Source organism: Lynx rufus, unplaced genomic scaffold, assembly GCF_022079265.1.
Source record: "Lynx rufus isolate CCGP_SWC_20201006 ecotype Redwood Valley unplaced genomic scaffold, mLynRuf1.p SCAF_5, whole genome shotgun sequence".
Taxonomy (NCBI): domain Eukaryota; kingdom Metazoa; phylum Chordata; class Mammalia; order Carnivora; family Felidae; genus Lynx; species Lynx rufus.
In genome coordinates this window covers 44,164,324-44,186,886 of record NW_025814867.1, presented here as the reverse complement: position 1 = coordinate 44,186,886, position 22,563 = coordinate 44,164,324, and the positions used below count along the sequence as shown (strand labels likewise).

The 22,563-nt window shown below is 42.5% G+C and overlaps 1 protein-coding gene across 1 annotated transcript in view; it reads left to right on the top strand.

Moving 5' to 3' along the window:
- The window catches only part of WWTR1 (WW domain containing transcription regulator 1), a 136,779-nt gene that overhangs the window by 62,929 nt on the left and 51,287 nt on the right, over positions 1 to 22,563 (top strand). Inside the window, exon 3 of the mRNA XM_047099983.1 lies at positions 18,064 to 18,200. Coding sequence (XP_046955939.1) covers positions 18,064 to 18,200 — 137 coding nt within the window. The remainder of the gene's footprint in view (positions 1 to 18,063; positions 18,201 to 22,563) is intronic.

Sequence of the window (22,563 nt, the reverse complement as noted above, 5' to 3'; positions counted from 1 at the left end):
TTTCCAGTGGGTTGGAACTGGGGGGAGACGGAGGTCTGCTGGTTTGTGGTGTCTAGTGATGTTTTCTTAGATCACTGGCCTGCCCCATGTAAATCAGGTCGTGTGGGTCCTGCATTCTGCATCTGGGCGAGATACTGCTGTAAGCATCTGAGTGTGACTTTGCTCTGTGTGCCTGGAGTTTTTTTTGGGGGGGGGTGGGAATGTACCTTCACTGGTGTGATTTTCAGTGTGGCATGCCCTAGTGACATGAGTGGGGAAGTGACTTGCTAAAGTTAGAAAGTGAAATTGAACAGCTGGGTTGATGGCCCAGCGCTGGGTTCCCACCAGTTGTTTCAAGGGGATTGGTGGGAGCCACCCTGAGGGCTTTGCTGCAGCTGTGACCCTGAACCAAGGGAAGCTGCATTTTGAAAGCACACTAAGAATAGACACCCACAGGCTCCCGATTTTAAAGTAAGGAGGAAGGTTAAAAGCTTCTGGGTGCAAACAGCTGAGTTCACTTTTTAAAAACAAGTTTAGTTTTAAGCTTTCACGTATGGGAATGCATATATACGTGTATATATGTATATATTTCCATGTATGAAAAGCTTGGAATCAAACTTGTGTTCAGCGCGCGCGCGTACACACACACACACACACACACACACACACACACAGTCTGTATATGTGCCAATAAATGCCTCTATCTCTAATCTCTGTAACTCTCATATGGATAAACTCTGTCATTAGGATGCTTCGGAATCAGGGCTTCATAGCAACCAACATACTAACATTTGCCCAGTGACTCTCTTTAGGAACTGCCTGTAGTTTCTCACTTTTGTCCAGTTGGGTATAAAAATATTGCTGTAACGTCTGAAGCATATTGTATGTTCAGACTGTGCTGCTGAACTAAATCTGAAGCTATGCCTGCCATAGATACCACAGATGGTATATTCCAAATCCTAAAACGGATTCTACAGCATATTAATAAAGTGAAAAAAAAAAAAAAAGATTGCAGCTAGAAATAAATTAGAGAAATACTGGGTTAAGCTGATTTAAATCCAGGGCCTTTTGTAATGCTACATATATATTTTATGAATTTTAAGAGGGAAATATAACATCCAATGTTTCCCAAACTGATTTGATAACAAAACTCTTTTGAGTGTGGGTATGAGTGACGAAGATCTTCTAGGACTAAACTTCTGTAGAACACACTTGAGGATACCCTGCCCATAACCCTATTTCCTCGCAGCCAGTGTTACTGAGCCTGAAAGCTTTTGCTCCCTGAGAAGTAGATTTTAGGTAGAAATTCCAGATGAGGTCCTTCCATGTAGTGATGATACTGGCAGATTAAGGAGGGTCTCCCCCTAATTACCTCATAGTGACTTAGTATCAACTACCCCCTGCCATGTCCCCAATTTAGCACACACTTTCATCTTTTAGTCAAAGTAATTGTTATATTATGTTCGTATTATCAGAATTCATATTAAAAGAAACATTTCATTTGGAGTTAGGATTTACATTCATTTGAAATGACTTTTTAAATGAACTAACTGTATTTTCTTAGTTTGCTCCAGAATGTTCCTTGAACGTTAGGTTTTTTTTCAACATTAGTTTTTTTTTTCCCCCAACTTTTCTACAAAAGGAGGCTAAGATAAGCCAGGCAATTGAGCTTTAGTCTGAAAAATTCCGATAAGATTACTGTACGTGTTGAATTCTAGTTATAGTCAATTGTAAAGGCTAGTGACATAACATTAGAGAATGAACACAGTTATTTTATGGAACATCAGCCCTACTCAAATATTTTTCATAGTAATCAACGTTAATAAAAATTAAGGCCAAGTCAGGCTGAAGCTGTTATTGTCAGAGGCTGGTTTCTGAAGGGACAGACTTTCCAGGAGGCAGGACCTTTAAAATCAGACCCCCAGCTCTGGCTCAGCTTTCCAACATTGCTCATGGCAGGTGCATTCAGTTGCTACCTTTGCATCTCCAAGTCCATCTTCAGAGTCCATTTACCTCTTCCTTGTAAGTCCTAGCAGAGAGTTTGGCTTCTGCTTTGTGTTTGGTTCATATTTATGAAGTAGTATTTGTATTTCTTCCTCGCCTTTCTCCCTAGCATCAACTACAGGATCACATAAAGCTAATTTGTTTTACTGTTACTAGAGTCCCTTTTCTTGACAGGATGGGCCTGATTAAAAGCAGGCAGTTAAAAGGTCAACTTGGCAGGCAAGTTTGCACGTGACAGTACGTGACTTAAGGGCTGCAGGAGGGATGAGGAGGATGGTGGTGCGTTCTTGAAGCAAGAGGGGGATGAATCTATCTTGTGGGGCCTTTTCCTCTGAAGGACCGAGTCTACAAGAGATGTTGTTCCAAGACAGAGTCAGGCTCGCAGCAGCACTGACTGTCCTTACTCTCTTTTCCTTGTTTCTTAATGGTCTGAGTTATTCACGTCAGCCTCTTGGGGTTCACAGGGCATGTTGTGGAAGAAGCCCCAGACCCAACTATGAGAATAAGATTGGACTCTGATGTGCCTTATAGAACCTTGAGGAATCTGTTAAATCATTTAACTTCTCCCAACTCAGTTTCTAGATCTTAAAAATGGAGATTAAGGGGCGCCTGGGTGGCTCGGTCGGTTAAGCATCCGACTTCGGCTCAGGTCATGATCTCATGGTCTGTGAGTTCGAGCCCCGCGTCGGGCTCTGTGCTGACCTCTCAGAGCCTGGAGCCTGTTTCAGATTCTGTGTCTCCCTCTCTCTGCCCCTCCCCTGTTCATGCTCTGTCTCTCTCTGTCTCAAAAATAAATAAACTTAAAATTAAAAAAAAAAAAAGGAGATTAATAGATCTGTTATGGGAGGATGAAATTAAGACAATTTTTCAAGACAGTAAATGCTATATAAATGTCAGTTGTTAACTCTCAGACATTATTATTACCATCATTGTTGTGAACATTAGGATGTATGACTAAGATGAATTATTATCATGACTATCATTATTAATGGATATTAATACCAGTTTGTTCATTCATTCATTCCACACACATTTTTTGAGTGTCTTCTGTATGCCAGAGGTGGGGTCCTTTAGGACCATCTTTTCTAGAAGATGTTGCAGCATTCTCTGTCCTTTTGGGAGCAAGTAAAGAACAAATTATCCTGGATGAGCTTTTTTTTTTTTAATTTGAGAGAGAGAGAGAGAGAGAGAGAGAGAATGTGAGCAGGCAAGAGGGGCAGAGGGAGAGAGAGAAAGAGAGAGAATCTCTCTTAGCTTGGAGCCTGACACGGGGCTCGATCCCACAACCCTGGGATCCTGACCTGAGCTGAAATCAAGAGCCAGGACGCTCAACTGACTGTGCCAACCAGGCACCCCCTGGATGAGCTTTTTGAGTATTTTGTAGATAAAGATATGTAAGAGATGCCTAAGATTCATTTGATACAGACACTGAGAAGTAAAACGATTTGCTAAAGGAAACCCATTAAATATATTCCTTCATTACTTTCTTTTTTTAAGTCATTTATTCCATAAGTAGTTTTTGAACTACCTGCTGTGTTGTCAGACCTTCTACACTCGTCCATAAGGGGAACTACTGAGAAGTTGAAAGCATATTTAAAGTGTCCATCAACTTCAACACCACTTTAAAAAGGCTCATGGAAAGGAAAAATCTAAATGCATCCTGTAAAGAAAATTCCATTTCCTCTGACAATACTGTGATCTGTATCCTGCTTCATTCCTTGTGGAGTTCCTCTCCAAGTCAATGGCAATTGCGTAAACGGTCTGAAGGCAGGAAGTACCTTGCAATGGGATGAGAAAGAGGCTTGTGGTTGGTCATCAAACTAAATTTAAACCATTATTTGGAGCGAGTGTATAATTAACATGGGGCTTAAAGATGAAAAATACAGCTGCAAGGGTAGGTTTCTTCCTTTAAAAGAAAAAAATTCAGGAGCGACAAGAAGAAAACAGTTTCATGGGTTATGCATTCTCTTTCGTAAGAATAATCAAAGATCGTTTCATCCTAACCTTTCTAGGTACAATAAATGCCTCTCTCCTCTGGATTAGGTAGATGACAGCAATAACAGCACCGCAGCCGGGAGTCTCCAGAACTGACAGGTGCTGGATATAAGATGCCTCAGATTGTCCTGTGAAGTGTAGACAGCGTTCAGGATGATAGGCCCCGCTTGATCTGCCCACAGAGAGAGCTGCTCCTGTCTGTTGTCACCTCGTTCAACTTCTCCCCCTCACTCGAACACCTGCCAGAGGCAGCCCTAAAATATTGCTTAATTATAGAATGTCCGTTGATCCTCTTTATCCTTTCCTTCAACCGCTTTCCCCGCCTTTCGTGCCCGTCCCTGGTTCAGAGCTCCCTTAGGCTAAGCACTCACGGGAGCATTATGATGGCGCCTTTTCCAACTCACAGTTAAGGGACTGACAAGAGTTTCTACCCTGTGCTCTAGCTGTGGAATTATTCTCTGAAGCTGTAATTAGCAGTTATAGGTTCAAATGTGGAATGCAACATTAGTCTTTTAAATAGGAGGTGAGTTCATTTGGGCAGGGTGGGGGAGGAGGATAGCTTTTCTCAATCTCTTTTCTTTTCTTCTGATTGAAAAAAATGATGCTTATTGTATAAAACGTTTTGAAAATACAGAGAAATCTAAAGATATGAATAAAGCCTACTTTCCCCTCGTTCATATGTATATATTTTAACTGAAATGGGATTATGTTCACTTAGCAATATATTGCTAAGATATGTGAACATCTTTCCATTTAAACAAATACAGATAGATCTATGTCATTTTGTAATGTCTGTTCAGTCTTCTATTATCTGACTGAACCATAATTTATTCAACCACTCAACACATTTAAGATATAAACAGAACTACAATTGGACATCTCTACTCATACATTTTGCATACTTTTTGTATTGATTTGGAGTTATGTTTGTGATTAACAGGGACACGAAATTAGATTGCTTATTTATCCCTAACATTAAAGAAACCTGAAGGAAGTCAGTCAAGTGCTGATTTGATGGTGCACATGCATTTATCATTTTTCTACTTTTTTGTTCTTACTCAGTGGCTTTTTCATTCACATGATTCAAGAGGGCTGCTACAGCTCTAGCCATCATGTTCACATTCCAGGCTGAAGCAAAGAACGAGGTGTAAAGCAGAAAAGTCTGTATCTCTTCCATTTAAAAAACTTCCCCAGAATCCCACATAGTACTTCTGTTTATTGTCTAGAACTTAGTCTCATGGCCATACCTAGCACCAAGAAGAAGGGGGAAGCAGATATTCAGAAACAGCCAGCCATCTCTGCCACATCTATCACATTGTTTCCTTGGCGTGCGCCTTGTGGAAGTGGAGTTGCTGGATCAAAGCTCTTCCCAGGATTTTGTTAAGTGCTGACAAACTGCCTTCCAGAAAGATGGTACCAGTTTAAGTCCAGTGATGTGCACGGGTGACCTTTAGTGAGGTTGTGGTTCTTTTGTGAACATTTTATGGGTATTGTAAAAGATATTTTCCTGGGGCGCCTGGGTGGCTCCATCAATTAAGGAGCCAGCTTTGGCTCAGGTCATGATCTCGCAGTCCATGAGTTCGAGCCCCGCATGGGGCTCTGTGCTGACAGCCTGGAGCCTGCTTCAGATTCTGCATGCCCTCTCTCTCTGCCCCTTCCCCACTCACTCTCTCTCTCTGTCTCTCTCTCAAAAATAAACGCTAAAAAAAAAAAAGATATTTTCCTGAAGCTGTATTTTTTCTTTTGTTTAAATCACACATTCTGCAGAGGGTGATATGCGGATTTTTGATATATTTACGATTTTTTTCTTCAAAACTTCTATCTGTATAAGTAGAACATCTATTCCAAATATTGGAAGGACATTTGCCTGAGAATTTAAATGTTTTTCACATGTATTTTCTCAACTTTTAAGAAAACTTACTTGTCGGTTGACTTAATAAACTGGCTCTCTCCTGGTTTGAAAACTCTCCTGGCCAATTTAAGTAAAAAGCACAGTGGAAAAGCTAGCTGCTCTTCCCAAGTCAGTGTTTAAACATAAATGTTTGATCTCTAACTCTACTATACTATACTGTGGTGTGGCCATCAGCAGCTCCGAAAATAAAGGAATCCTCTGCCTGTGGTTTTCTCCTCTCACATGGGGTCTATTTTCTCCTCCAATGAAAGGATATTAAGGGTCACCATTATTGCCACATTTTTAATGCTTTTGTTCAGATGCTATTAAGTCTGGTGTTACTTTGTTTCTTGACTTGGTTATTCAGATTGGCTATCTTAGCCTTTTTTCTGTCTTTATTTATCTTGCATACGTTACAGAATAAAATTCACTTCAGAGTTTGAAAAATGATCTGCCAAAATTACTGTCACTACGGGATCGTATAAAAACAGTTGATTATTCTAGTGCTACTTTCCAGTCAGAACTTTCAACAAAAAATGACAGTTGGTGAATCAGTAGGTGGAAATACCTTACACATTCTTGCATGTTTCCTGTAAGTTTAAGATCGTATCCAAATTAAAGACTGCACACACATAAATAGACATTTATTTTATGTGAGAATTAATGCCGGCTACTTTAGCAAAGAATGGGGTTTGGATAGGGAAATAAATCATAAAAAATGGGAACAGATACATATTTCTGTCCTTTGTTAAGTAAAGATTAAAGCAATAGTGTATTTTTTTTTTATTATTAAACCTGCATCTGTAGGCACCCAGTTAACTCTATTTGGAGTTTGTACAAATGTGTTTTTTTGTATAAAACTTTAGTACTTTTTAGCCTAAATGTGTTTCTCTATTTGTGGACTTTCAGAAGCTTCAGGTCTTCCTGCATTTCTGTAACTGGTCTGTACCTACATTTTAGGCTGCACTGTGGGGGTGAACAATTGTCACCTTGTAAATGATTGCAAAACTAAATTATTCTAAAATTTCCTGAGCATTCCTAACAGAAATCTGTTAGGAAAAATGGAAAGCCATTAGATACTCTTTTTCTAGTGTTCAATCTTATCTTCAAACTAAAATCCCTTTCTACTTTCCCTGTGGGCAGAAGGTCTCATGCTGACAGGGGATGTTCCTCACCACCAGAAGCTCCTCCCTGACAACACAAAGCAGCTTCGGCCTTTTCTTACCCTGGATCTGAGAGTTGATATTATTACAATGCAAAACAGACAGACAAACAAAAAAACCCAAGGCAAAACAAAAGGAGGTGCAGGAACCACCTGAGGGGCTGGTGGTCACCTAGTTCATTTGTGGTTTGAGAATGTTTCTTCTCTAAATTAGTTGTTACTAAGCCGACTCTGTGGGAAATCAAGTATATCTGCAGTTTTTGCAGTGGATTGATACCCACCATTACTGCCGTCATTTTCTTGGGTTCATTGTACCATCGTGTGTTTGCTGGGTTTGAATTTGAATTCCTCAGATCCCTTTAAACCATTGGGATAGATTGACACAGGGATAAAGGAGGAATTAACATTCACAGTGTCACATGTATGTCTGGCACTGTACAGGTACTTTGCTTTTGTTATTTGGTGACATACTCAAAACAACCTCATGAAAAGGATGTTTTTATGCCCATTTTACAGTGGAGGACACTGAGGCCTGGACATGCTAGGTGAAGTTACAGTGTTCTCTTAAATGGTTCATAGCAGAGGCAAAGTTCAAAAACACACCGGGGGAACACCCTTGCTCACTTGGGTGATATTTTCAACCAAAGATGCCAAAAAATACATGTAAAAAGATATGTGGGCTGGGTTTAAAACACGAAACATAAGCAGTGTTGCCTGGTGATTATCTAGGTCCCCAGTAGTCCTCTCCCCTCCCCGCCTCCAGTGTTTCACTCAATCCCTGTTAATGCCTCAGTTTTTTTTTTTCAGTTTTTTTTTAACGTTTATTTATTTTTTACAGAGAGAGAGCATGAGTGGGGGAGGGGTAGAGAGAGAGAGAGACACACAGAATCTAAAGCAGGCTCCAGGCTCTGAGCTGTCAGCACAGAGCCCGGCACAGGGCTTGAACTCACAAACCATGAGATCATGACCTGAGCTGAAGTCGGACGCTCAACCGACGGAGCCACCCAGGCTCCCTAATGCCTCCGTTTTTGTCTTCGATCGTCCAGATCATTTCTTGCAAAATGGGACGCTGGCTCTGAAAAACACCTGTAGTCATTCTCCAGACGAGTGTTGGGGTTCTTGTCAGTCTCATTGCTAGTGCCAGCTGGGTCATGTCTTTCAATCATGTGCAGAAAGTGGCTCCGGTGACCAGAGCCCCGTGTGGCTCGTCCTCTTCTCATAATTGGGGAAAACAAAGCCAATGAAAAGGAATGGAATCTCTTCACATGAATGGAAGTGAAGCCAGAAGAATCCAGAAGAATTTTTGGTTTTTAGGGAGGCTTTGCCCTCTTCTTTGGGGCAAGTGACATTTAATTCAGTTGGCCCCCTTGGAAGGCAGAGAAAGGAGGGCATATCCTGAGTTTAGTTGGGCTGGTTTATGTTCGGAGAGGGTTCAGAGCGGGTAAGCTGTGTGTCAATGAAGAAGACACACCGGAAGAACAACTGGAAAAACAACATGTTGAAACGTGTTGGGCACAGAGAGTCTGGAAAAACAATTTTCAAAAGTATTTTAGAATTTAAAGTAGTTCCATGGCTTAAAAACAAACTTCTTTTAAAAAATGATGGTGAGGGTAAAAGCTGCTTCCCAGATGTCAGACACAGTTGATAAGGGGAGCAGACCTAACACATAGCTACCAAGCTAGAGTGTCGGGCTCTGGACCATTTAGAATTACAACAAAAATAAGACTTGTGCTCTGTTAGCCTCCACGCCATTCATTATTTCTTTGCCGCTACCTCCCCGCCATTTTGATTGCCAGCTCCGAAGGCTCACTCTGGGTCATCTTCTGATACGTCCTTCTTGGAGCAAAAGACAACACAGGTACTTAGGACTGTATGCCTGTTCAGGTGGCATGAATTCAACACTACACACCTAGCACATCCCAGCATAAGTATTTGGGGACAGCATCACTTCATCTAGAGCTTGGCGGTAGAAACAGTAACTAATCTGTCTTAACACTAGAAGGGACTGGCTGCCTTGGGCTTACTGATCGACAGTCTAACGTACAGAACGCCTAGTAGACTGTACGTTATAGGCCCTTAAAGCATTTGCAGTTGTAATTTTCACTACACCCCACATTTCCCAAAACTGATTTTGGGACTGAGTCCTCATGGAAGATACAGCCCCTTTGTAAATGATCGTCAAACGGATAAATGGGTGAATGCATTCCTCACGGCCTGTTGATAATTCTAGAATTCACCATTCATAAAGAACCTCATCTTTTCTCCACTTCTCCTCATTCCCATCCCGTGTTTTTGTTTGTGAAGAAGGAGAAAGTGGGAAAATATGTACAAGTACATATTTTATACTTGATATCTGGAAATTATAAAACAGTGAAATAAACTCTTACGTTGTTGTTTGGTTTCAACGGAAGAAATTTAATGTGATTTATGAATCTCTTAATAGCACTATCGATCCTGCATGAGAAGAGGAAAAAATGCTAAGTGTTAATAATAAAATTGCATTACAGCCAAAAGTTCTTTAGTAGCGATCTTGGCCTACAGAAAACAAACAAACAAAAACCCAGTCCTTCTGTTCCTTCTGCTTTTTTAGGGAATAGGGAAAATAAGGCTAAGCAAGAGTTTGGCTCAGTTTGCAGGGGGGGGGGGGAGTTAGGTCTGCCCATGTTGGGTGATGTTGGGGACCTCAGTGGCGATGTCGGGTGCCTGTAACACAATGGCTCACTGTCTGAAGTGAGGTGGTCAGTGAATCACACCTTGGGGTTGTGTTGGTGAGTCACTGGCTTCCCGAAGTGGTTTCCTCCACATTCACAGTGTCCCCTCCTTTCCCACCCCAGCAACAACACACTGGGTAAGTAGAGCCCTGTAGGAACCACGGGTATTACAGCCTCGGGTGGGCTCACACTGTGCCTCGGGGCTGGCAGCAGCTGGCCTCGACTCAGCCTCTGCCCTGACGGAGCAGGTTCGGGAATGAGTCTGCGGAAAAGTCTGTGGTGCTCGGGGAAAAGGATTTGAGTAGATAGATCACCACAGCTGGCTGTGGCGGAAGTGCCAGGAGACCTTCCACGCTGCTGCGGCTACTACTGCTGCTAATTTAAACAAGGGGAGGCTTCTTGGCATGGCTGTGATGGAAGTCGAGGATTAGAGCCTGGTAGTTAAAAATACAATCGCTGCCATTCATTCAGAATTCCAGGGGACTCTGAAATGTTTGGCAAGTGAATGGTAGAGACCGGAAACAGGCACCAAAATAATGCTGCTGGTCTTGTATCATCTTTTATTAGAGGATCCTAAAAAATCCCCCATTTATGTATGAATTATCATTCCTATGTCATAGACTATACAGCTATGTTTGATGAGCTGCCTAAGTGGAAATCTGACCAGAACCTTTCAAGTATAAATTCCTTGTGGTTTCAAAGAAGGATGAGCTTTCTCATTAAGCACACTTCTATTATGTGAACAGTCACTTTTATTGTATGACATGAGGCAGTTTTCATGGCTTTGGGATTTAATCTGTGAATGGTACGAATGCTTTGCTAATGGATGTGTCAGCCATGTACCTTTGCAGCCTGACTTTCACCTCTTTGTATCTTTTATTCTAATGTAATGCATCAGACTAGCGAGAGGGTACCGCTTAGGATTCGGGCAGAACAGAAAAAGAATTGTAGCCAAGTATAGTGTTGTGAAAGCTGCTTTGGGACAAAGAATCATCGGTTAGGGTGACGATAGGAAGGATGAAAATGTGGGAAGGAGGTTGATGGCTTTGGAAATAAAGGAAAACATCTATTCAACCAGGTAAAGAGCCAACACTTTATTTCTGATTGTCCATGTATTGTAGTTCAAAAGCCTACTCTCCATTATCCAGCTGGACTGATAGGGTTAAGCAGATGGGAACAGTTTACTGAATGGCTATTAATCAGGTTGGGTTGCCGATTTAGACGTGGGCTGTGAGCACAACTATGGGAGCTCCCCTTGCTGTGGGGCTACCCCTGCTATGAGGCTCCCCCCCCCCACTTTGGGGTTCATACTGTGATCAGTTTCCTCTATGTTCTGGTTTTAGGGGACAGCAGAGGAAGTACTGGGGAGAGTGTACGTCTGGGCCTGGGAGAATTAGGGTGTGTGTATGCCAGCTGTCTTTGTTCTTGTGGTTAAGACCCACCTCTGATGTCAGTTGGAAGAACTAAGTACCACTGGCAAAAAACAAAACAAAACAAAAGGCGCCACTCAAAGAAATGCAAGATATGAGTAAGATATGATGTGTCATTTCCTAGGTCTGGAAATTTAAATAAGAACACACTGCCAGCATGTTTAATGTAATTGAAACGCAGGCAGCATTTATCCCTGAAATACAACAAAAAAAGTAAACCGCTTTTGCATATTTGTATTTTAATTCTAACTGGGGAACATTTCAGAACTTTAATGTGAGTCTCGGACAAGTCTTGCCATCTGGTACAGGATTAAGCATTGGCATAGCATTTGTTGTCTGCTGACAATGGGTCAAACTTACTTGCCAAGCTCTGTCTGGGAAATTATCAACCTCACGCAAATCTGTTTCAATTTTCATTTTTAACAAGGGTGGGTTTAATTGAACTGGTTCACAACAAGCAAGTTGCAAAGTTCATTTAGCACTTTTTAAGCACTTAATCTTCAGTGTATGTACATTTGCTATAACGTTAACAGGGTGGTAAACTGATCTCTTAAATTAAAAAAATATATATATATAGTGTCTGATTTAAAAATATAAGACAATTTACTTATGCCCTAAATTGGGCTTGTGAATATTATGGGGGTTGCAAGGGAATTGTTTTGCAGATGCTTACTATGTGCAGAGAGAGTACTTTGCTATGCCCCATAGGGTCATTTCTGTCATCAAAAGAGCTTATGTTCCATTGGAAAAGAAATATTGGCACCCCCCAAGAAGAGAGAGTCAAGAGAGAAGTTGAAGAGAGCCTGGGATTGTCAGGGGACTGGATCCAAGTGGCACTGAGTGTGAACTGAGTTTTGAACCAGTCAGCCTTGGTTTAATGACCCCAGGCTGCCTTTAAATTCGCATTTCATTGGTGTGGTTCCCTTTAACTGCCTAGCTAGTTTGTGGTGGAAAAGAAGAGGCAGGTTGGAGGCTACTTCTAAGTCCTGTCCTAACAGGTCTGTTGATTGCAGGGAGCCCTGAGTAATGTGTGACACTAATGTGAAACTCTAACATATTAAAGCCTTGACGGTGGAGACGAGGGGGAGTAAAACGGCAAAGCACTTAGATTTAAAGATGAAAACTTTGCCCATAGAAATAGGCAAGCGGCTTATGTTGCGAAGAACTCTAAATTCTTTCAAAATCAAGCACTCAGGATCCTTTCTATTTTTATATCTTTGTATGCTTCCAGCAATACAAAATGTATTACATAGACCTTCTCTATTTCAGAAAGTCTTTGTTGTGTGGCTTCCTTCCATAAAGTTAATGTAATAGGTCATGGACTGGAGGATAAATTCATCTAAAAGCACCAGGCCTTGTCCTGGGCTGTAAGAAGCCGGTGGGTTCTATTTTTACAGATAAGATTTTATCATTGCCTTTAATGGTTCTGCTGCTAGTCAGGGTTTTATATTTACAAAATGCCTTTTATTTTTATACCTTCCTAGTGCATAGTTAGTGCACAATAGGTGTACGATCTAAGCTTGTTGAGTAAACTTGAACCTATGTTGTGAGCTTTGTGCTTGAGGCCAGAGCTACTACCTTCCGTGCATTCACTGCTAAGGAGGTGAGCTTGGAAAGCCCAGTGAACTGGCCGTGGAATCTGCAGGTGACTTTGGCTGTCATTAGTTTCCCTGAACAGACCTATTTCACCCTGCAACAAGGAACCGGTGTGTTTGTTAACTTCTTTTACTCCCGTCTCCTGGCTCTGGGTGCTGAGACCAGGATGAGTGAAGTGGCTTGTCCAACTAGATCACACAGATCAGAGTAGCCTTAAAACTCAGATATGTGAAGGGCGCCTGGGGGGTTCATTCGGTTGAGCATCCGACTTCGCCTCAGGTCATGATCTTGCGGTTTATGGATTCGAGTCCCGCATCTGGCTCTCTTCTATCAGGGCAGACCGCCTTCGGATCCTCTGTCCCTCCTCCCCTCCACCCCCCTCCGCCCCAAGTCTCCCCCCAAAATAAATATTAAAAAAAACCCCAACAAACTCAGATATGTGTGATGCCAAGACTTTGATCTTTCCAGAACAGTGTCACACCAGTAGGTCTTCTTTCTGGAAGATGCCTACACGAGTAGTACTTTTATTTCACAGGCAGTGAGACTAAGAAGTGACTTGGATCCCAGCTGTCCTGGAGATAGGAGTCTAGAGGTGGGATGGAGAGTGGATTATCTGATTGAGAGGGTGGGGGAAGGGATGAAGGGCAGAGGAAAACCAGAAAGACGAGGAAGGGAAGCCTGGAGGCCCTTGTGCTCATCAAGGTGAAAGGTCATGCAGGAGCCTGGAAGGAGGAAATAGGAGCTAAGTTAAAAGATCCCCTGCAGGCCGATGGGAGGGACCAGGCGGTGAGTGGAGGGACATTGGGAGGTGAAGCTGCCTCTTCTGCTCATTTCAGTGACATTTCAACCTCAAACACAGAATTTCCGTAATAAATAAAATGGCTTTCTGAACTTGCATCTCTGTTGAGCAACATATTAATTCAAGAAGGAAAAATTATTTCACAAAACATAGCTTTCCATAAACTACTGTTTCCAGCCAAACGTCTTCTCAGAGAAGCGCTGACCTTCTTGCCCCTGAACACAAACTGCAGTCCCCAACACCGAAGCTCTTTTTGGACCTGGATGCTTCTCTAAGGAGAGACTCCTGATGTGGTTGGAGGTGAGAAGTTGGTTTGGTCTTCCCGAGACTGTGAAAGACTGGGAAGTGAAGGCCACTCCTCTTATCTTTGTTATAGCCCCGCCCCCGGGGGCCAGGGTCTTTTGTGAATTACAGGGTTTTTTGTTTTTTAGTGTTTTTTTTTTTTTTTTTTTTTTTTGCCCAGGAAAAAGACCTTATGGTGTCGGGAAAAGTTTTCCTTATCCTTAGGAACTGGCATTTTTTTTCTTGATAAACAACATGGGGCCAGGTGATTAATTCCATTTCCCTCATTCTTCCTTTGGCCACCCAACAATTACGAGCCAAATCTACAGTTTATCTTTAATAACATTTTAGTACCCTGTGACCTGCATGCCCATGCGTCATTTTCCTTTTTGTCATGTTGTGCCTTCATGATTATTTTTGTTTTTGCTGCTTACGAAAACAATGCATGGCCACTGTTAAAAACCTGGAAAGTACAGGAGAGTTTGGTAAGGAAAAAAAGCACCCGTGGGCCTATAACTTGTATGTATACCCGTAAATAGTTTGATACCTTTTTTCCTTTTTTGTTCCATTTTTTAAAATATGAGAACTGTACAGAATATGTATTCATTGGACACACATATATAAGCAGATTGAATATATATGTAAATTTTCAGGAGAAATTGGGCTTTTAAAAACAGCAGAGACATTTGGTTGAATAGGACTGGGCAGCAAGGGAGGAATGAAATCAGGAAAGAGGTGGGAGTAGCAGGGAAGTCGGGATTAATCCTAAACTGTGGGTCCTGGCAGACAGTAAGGTTACACTGAGAAATTCGAGAAAGGAAATGAGTCAGTAACTCAGAGGGAGCGGAGATGAGACAGCAGTGTGAAAGAGCCAGTGGCTTAGCCTGCGTTCGGGAACGGGGTGACAGGAGCTAAACGTTTCGAACAATAGCAGAATTTAGCTTTCAAATCAAATCATCAGCAATGTATTAAGTTCTTGTGAGCAATGCTCTTGCTTTTGGCATTCAGACTGGGAGCCACCCTGGACTTCATAGAAGCCGAGCCTTAAAGCAAAGCTGACGTCGGGTCGACTGGTGGGTCTGCAGAGGCTGGGAATTCGAGTGGCTTTCTTCTCAGAGTGGTTTCTGAGCAATGAGAACTGCTCACTTAAGAAAGACTCCCTCTTGTACTCTAGTCTTTGGGGAATACTGTGAGTGACACTTTTAATTAACAAATCTGCTGGGAACAAAACTCCTTTAAAAGCGTTGGCTGGGTATGGGGTTGGAAGGGTGGGCTGAGGAGGCTCCCACGGCCCTGGGGGAGTTCTCGGACTTGAAGCCACGTTTGAGTTGTGCCTCATTGGCGTCAGACCTCTCTGGGATGGGGCCAGAGTGCCCTCCCAGAAAGCCCCAGCCCTCTGCCTGTTGTGGTGGCAGTCCTTCGGCAAGCTGGGCTCGTTTTTACCACTTAGCTGTGGGCCTTTCTGCTCTCCCCAGTTTTGGGGGCCACAGCCCACTGGTTCAGGATGGGGAAGGAGAGTGGGGACCAGCCTTTGGGAATGCATCGTTCCGGCTCCTGTGTCATTCCTACCACTATCCCCAGCAGTGTCCTTAAGTGTCTTCCACTGCGTCACTCTGTCTCACCGTGGCCGTGCTCATGCTGCTTCTGGCACAGCACCAGGACCCATGGTCTCAGGGGATCTGAGAAGGGCTCATGAGAGAGAGAAGAATTCCTTTCCTTCTGGTGCCATTGTGGAAAGTATGCAGGGCATACCTACCTTGGAAAACATGTTTTAATAGTGTGGGTCCTGAAGGGATGGTTAGTCAAAGGGTTTCTTCGCTCTAATTACTTGGCTAAAGGGAGTTTACTCAACTCTGACATCCTCATCAATTGGTTCCTCACTCTGAAACGACTATGACAAATCCCCTGAGGCTGGTTATGAGTTTCCACTTGACCAAAAGTTGACAAAAGGATTTTATGAAAGCTTTCACAGAATTACAATTCTTAAACTGAAGGTATAAATGAGACCATTGTTTCTTTCCTTTATCGTCTCTTTGCGCTGGAGTAAGTGATTCTCATTTCTTTATTTAGGTCCTACCCCTCCCCCCCCACTTGTGTTCTTCTTAACAAGACAGTCTTGGTTTTAAAATTTTTATTCCTCCTAGCTCATTTAAAAACAATTTTTTTTTAAACGTTTATTTATTTTTGAGACAGAGAGAGACAGAGCATGAACAGGGGAGGGTCGGAGAGAGGGAGACACAGAATCTGAAACAGACTCCGGGCTCCGAGCTGTCAGCACAGAGCCTGTCACGGGGCTCGAACTCACGGACCGTGAGATCATGACCTGGGCTGAAGTTGGACGCTCAACCGACTGAGCCACCCAGGCGCCCCACATTTTTTATTATATTTTTGAAAACTGTCGATGGCTTTTACAGTATGGAAACTCAACAGTTAAACTTAATTTTGCTTCCTTTATATCAAGCCTGACTTTTATTTTTTTTTAAATCACACTCACTTAAAGGCCTTCTTGGGAAAACATCCAAGCTTTCACTCAGGCAGTGGATGAGTTCCCCATGGCAATAACTTGCTGTCTAGGATAAAGAAGTCTGAAGAGGAATTTTAGCAGCATTCATTTAGCAGCATTCAGATGTGAGGAAACACGCCAGAGAAGAGACAAATAAAACTCCAGGGCCAGGAATTACAGTGATTTGGGATTAAATTGAATGATAGTAATAGTGGTTTGCGTTGCTAAAGATTCAAAGGAGGCCATTGTCATTCAAAATTAAGGTGTGTTTAATGAAAGGACAATCATGCTTCTTTTCAGGTGGATCTGGGAAGGTCCCTAGTGTGTGGGGGTTGGCCTAGACAAATAGTTTGGGAGAGGTAAACCTAGTTGCAAGGCATAGAACAAAAGGCTGACGTTTGGTTTTTGCGGTCAGCTTTTGTGGTCTTTGATCAATATATAAAAAGCACTCTGATACAATTCATAAAACAAAGTTACAGCGCGAGATGAGTATGCTCATCTTTAAAAGAAAAATATAATGAAATCTCAGAAAAGTTTTTGGGGGCACCAGGGTGGCTTAGTTGGTTCAGCATCTGACTCTTGATTTTGGCTTAGGTTATATTCTTATAATTCCGTGAGTTCGAGCCCCGCATCAGGCTCTGCACTGACAATGTGGAGCCTGCTTGGGATTCTCTCTCTCCCTCGCCCCCTCCCCTGCTTATGTGTGCATTCTCTCTCTCTCTCTCTCTCTCTCTCTCAAAATAAATAAACTTCAGGGGAAAAAAAAGAGATGATGGTGATGGTGTGCGGTAGGGCACATAAGTTACCAAGAATGACTTACGTTGTGGTTTGGGAGGAGGCAGACAAAGCTGGAGGTCTTGTCCCTCTTTCTAAGAACATATGGAAACTTTAGGCAGCAGCTTATGTTGTACCAGTTTCTCTGAGATTAAATCACAATATAAATACTGGAAGTTGTGTATGACCAGAAGTCTAATCGTGTCTTTTCCCTCAGAAACCTTCATGCTTTGACATTTGGGCTTCTCCATAATCTGGCACTTGCTGGTCTTCCTACATTTAATTCCTGCTACCCTGTCCTCCAGCTAAACAGTTGTTAACCTTGCTTAGTAGAACATAAGCTTCTTGGGGGTTTTATGTATCACCTGCTTAGACCTCACAGTGCTTTCCTTGCTCTTAATAAGAGCTCAGTAGTGTCATATTTACGAGGTTGGTTTCAAGAGTTCTGTCTTTGGCTGGTACTGACAGAGGTGTCCTCATTATGTCAATTACATGAGCCGGGGAACGTGGGAGGCTTGGCGGGGCGGGAGGGCCCGGTCTTGCTTTGGGAGAGGAGTTCACACCATGGCATCCCCGTGATTGAATGGCGGGGAAGCACCTGAGGAGCTGAGGACCGAAGGATCCTTGGCTGGGACAGGATACACTGGTGAGGCAGAAAGCCTTTACAAGGGTTTTTGCATGTAGGGGCAGCTAGGACAGCTAAGTCACGGGCTCGTATTCAGAGAGTTCCCTGCAAGATCCCCAATGGGGCCCTTGGATGGAGGGGTATGTGGGCACGCGTGACCTTGGATGAAAACAAACACAATGTGTCAGCCATCTGTAAGCAGATCCTAAGGGAAGAAGAGCCGGCGTCATTTAACTCTTGTGCTGTTGTTGGTGATGGTGATAATGATGATCGTGCTGACAATTAAAAACATCATTGTTTTCCTTCTTTTAGTCACATAGAAAAAATCACCACGTGGCAAGACCCCAGGAAGGCGATGAATCAGTCCCTGAATCCGATGAACCTCCACCCTGCTGCCACTCCCACCCCAGCACCCCAGAGGTCCATGGCCGTGTCTCAGCCAAATCTCGGTAAGCCTAAAGCTTTCACCTGGAGGTGAATGAACAAGTGTTTAACCAAGGGGCTCTGGAGCTCAGAAGCAGCTCTGGTTGTCTCAGTGCCTCCTCATGCACCCCAGATAGCTCTTGGGTGCATTACACTGCCACCACCTTTGACTGCCTTCCTGGCCCCTTTTCTACCACCTCGCACTCATGCTACCTAGGTTTATGCTAAGGTTACGGCATCTCTTTCAATTGTCTTTACTGGAGTTTTTTGAAGAATTACTTAGGCCTCCTCTCATTCATCCAAGTCGGGTACATACCCCCATTCTGTGAATTTGGTCCCTGAAGACTGCCAAAGGTACAATTCTGGCCTCCAATCCCTTTCCTTCCTTCTTTTATTATAATTATTTTGCATAACATGTGATTGACACCAGGCTTGGTGCTTTCATGCCTTATCACGTTAAACTCACAACAACCCTACAAGGAGTGGTGACATTCCCATTTTATGGATAAGGAAACTTTCCCAAGGTCATACAGCTCGTGGATGGCAGGGTCTGGAGTTTCAACTGAGGCTGCTCTGACTTTAGAGTGCATTTAGCCTTTATGTGATTTGCAGGTGGCTTCTCAAGACACCTGCCCCAGGACAATGCAGCTCACCCTTGACTTCATTTAGAATGCTTAAATGTAGTGGCGCCTGGGTGGCTCACTTGAGTGTCTGACTCTTTGATTTCAGCTCAAGTCTTGATCCCAGGGTCGTGCATTGGGCCCTGTGCTGAGCGTGGAGCCTGCTTAAGATTCATTCCCTTTCTCTCTTTCTCTCTCTCTGTCTGTCTCTCTTGGCACCTGGGTGGCTCAGTTAAGCATCTGACTTCAGCCCAAGTCATGATCTCACAGTTCGTGGGTTTGAGCCCTGCATTGGGCTCTCTGCTGCTAGCACAGATCCACTGTTCCCCTTCCCTGCCCCTCCCCTCCCTCTCAAAAATAAAATAAACATTAAACAAAATAATAATGCATTAAAAAAGCTTCTCTCTCCAGGCACCTGGGTGGCTCAGGTCAGTTGAACGTCCGACTTTGGCTCAGGTCATGATCTCGCGGTTTGTGGGTTCGAGCCCCACGTCAGGCTCTGTGCTGACCGCTTGGAGCCTAGAGCCTGCTTCAGATTCTGTGTCTCCCTCTCTCTTTTCCCTGCCCCTGCTCTCTCTCTCTCTCTCTCTCAAAAATAAACTTTAAAAAAAATTAAAAAAAAAAAAAAAGATTCCCTCTCTCTCTCAAAATAAATAAATAAACGTTAAAAAAAAGTCTCTCTTTCTCTCCCTCTCTGTCCCTTCCCTGCTTGTGTGAGAGCTCTGTCTCTCTCTCTTTAAAAAAAAAATGCTTAAGTATGATTTTAGAATTGAGAAAAGATTATTTTCTGCTAATTGCCTTTACCTTAGAACTAAAATTCTTCCCACTAGAGATAATCAGATGTGAATGAATACACAGCAGCAACATAACTAATTAGCTTCTGTGGTAGGCATTTTTCCTGCTTCCAAAGGCTAAAAATAAGAGGATACTTTTAAAGTCTTATAAAAGATGATGCCATTTTCAGATAACTTTTCCATTTAAGATCAGATATCCAGATACTGCTTTGTACACAGGATAGTTAATTTTAGCGTGAAAAGAGTCTCTTGTTGGATTTTTTAGGAATGAACAGGATAAAAAAGGGAGCATTATTCCCCGACACCTTCCTTCGTACTGTGACTTAGCCAAAGTGAGTATGAACTCAAGTAAACCCGAGTTAGCTTCAAGTAAATATATTGTGTGTTCTGCCAGGAAGTCTGGATCTACCATTTTAAAGCTTGCAGATGTAAAATATATCCAAAAAGCAAATGACTTGGAATAACTTCTGTTGTGTCCCGTATCTAAAGGGCAGATCAAGGAAAATGGTACAAATGCTTCTACCAACAGTGGTAAACCAAAACTTCCCATGAGTCATTTGTCCCCAATATATAAGAGCTCAAATAGAAAGCAGTTGCAAGTATAGTAAAGAAACCACAAATTAGGTAGCATTAGACTAGTTTCAGTCTTTCTTTTAGCCATCTAGCTTTCATGAAAAATTCTAAAGACTGATTATTAAAGTATTAACTTTAATTTTGTAATGTATTATAATTGGAAAAAGTCTTTCATGGACTTGGTTAAAAAAATTCAAACACTTTTTCAAAGCACTGTTCACAAAGTAAACTTTTCTCAGGTCCCCATTCCTTTTTTTTTTTTTTTAAGTTTATTTATTTTGAGAGAGAGTGCACGTGCGTGAGCAGGGGAGGGGCAGAGAGATGGTGGGAGAGAGAGAATCCAAAGCAGACCCTGCACTGTCACCACAAAGCCCGATGCGGGGCTTGAACTCATGAACCATGAGATCATGACCTGAGTCGAAATCCAGAGCCAGATGTTTAACTGACTGAGTCACTCCGATGCCCCCTGAATCCCCATTCCTTAGTCCTGGAGTCTTCTAGTGCTTCCAGTCATGGGTATGTGTTTCTTCACACGAATGCTAGTGTATTATACCTACTGTTCTTCACCTTGCCTTTTCTGCTTCTATATCTGTACATACAGAGTTGCCTTCTTTTAAAAGATTTCCTAGGGGCGCCTGGGTGGCGCAGTCGGTTAAGCGTCCGACTTCAGCCAGGTCACGATCTCGCGGTCCATGAGTTCGAGCCCCGCGTCAGGCTCTGGGCTGATGGCTCAGAGCCTGGAGCCTGTTTCTGATTCTGTGTCTCCCTCTCTCTCTGCCCCTCCCCCGTTCATGCTCTGTCTCTCTCTGTCCCCAAAATAAATAAACGTTGGAAAAAAAAATTTTTTTTTAAAAATAAAAGATTTCCTAGTAGTCCCACATATTGATACACCTGGCACCCCCATCTGATGGATATTTAGGTTGTCACTATTGTGTGTTGCACAATACTGGAATGAATATCCCTGTTTATGTGGTACTTGTCTTCATTTTTAAAAATTGTGCAACACGTAGAAAGTGGACTAATTAAAAGGAACTTGAATGCTTGAAACTGTTTAACAACGAAGGCACATGTGGGTCAACCTGTGCACCTGAGCCACCCCTTTCCTCACAGAAGCACAATTGACTAGTAAAGTATATCTAAACAAATTGTAATCTGAATGTCGGAAACATGTTTACCTATTCCTGAGTTAAAATACCTTAGTTTCCAGATTTCTAAAAAATCGAAGCAGTAAATTTCTCAAGACACACATTCTGGGTTTTTTTCCTAATAATATTTAAATATTTGTCCATTACACAGTGTGTTGCTAGCCCACACCGAATCACAGACACGTCCTAAGGATAGAAATATAACAGGGGGGCGCCTGGGTGGTTCAGTCGGTTAAGCATCCGACTTCGGCTCAGGTCATGATCTCACAGTTCGTGGGTTCGAGCCCCTTGTCGGGCTCTGTGCTGACAGCTCGGAGCCTGGAGCCTGCTTCAGATTCTGTGTGTGTCTCTCTCTCTGCCCCTCCCGTGCTCACTCTCTGTCTCTCTCTGTCTCTCAAAAATAAATAAATGTAAAAAAAAAAAAAAAAAAAAGAAATATAACAGGGAATGCCAAGTGAGCACCAAAGACTGGGGATAATTTACAGAGTCATAATGTGGTCTTAATAATAAGTGATTTACTCAGAATATGTTATTTCAAGCTATAGCTCTATCCGTAGTTCATACTCTTCATTATCAGTGCTTAAAAAATATAAAGAGCAAATCCTTCTACTTTTTGAATCTAGAATTTTAGTCTTTTCAATATAATGTAACTAACAGCTAAGTGAACTTAATGGGTGTGTCTCCTTTATAGGGAGGTATTTATGTATGTATGAAAATGTGAAAATATAATTAATATTATTATGAGATGATAAAATTAGTACCTTTTATAAGATAATTTTATGCATTTCTAGAACTGTGATATAATCTTTGATATTGCTTAATACATTAAGAAATAAATCTCCTTTTTTTTAAAATTTTTTTAACGTTTATTTATTTATTTATTTTTATTTTTTTTTTAATTTTTTTTTTCAACGTTTTTTTATTTATTTTTGGGACAGAGTGAGACAGAGCATGAACGGGGGAGGGGCAGAGAGAGAGGGAGACACAGAATCGGAAACAGGCTCCAGGCTCTGGGCCATCAGCCCAGAGCCCGACGCGGGGCTCGAACCCACGGACCGTGAGATCATGACCTGGCTGAAGTCGGACGCTTAACCGACTGCGCCACCCAGGCGCCCCACGTTTATTTATTTTTGAGACAGAGAGAGACAGAGAGAGACAGAGCATGAACAGGGGAGGGGCAGAGAGAGAGGGAGACACAGAATCTGAAACAGGCTCCAGGCTCTGAGCTGTCAGCACAGAGCCCAACGCGGGGCTCGA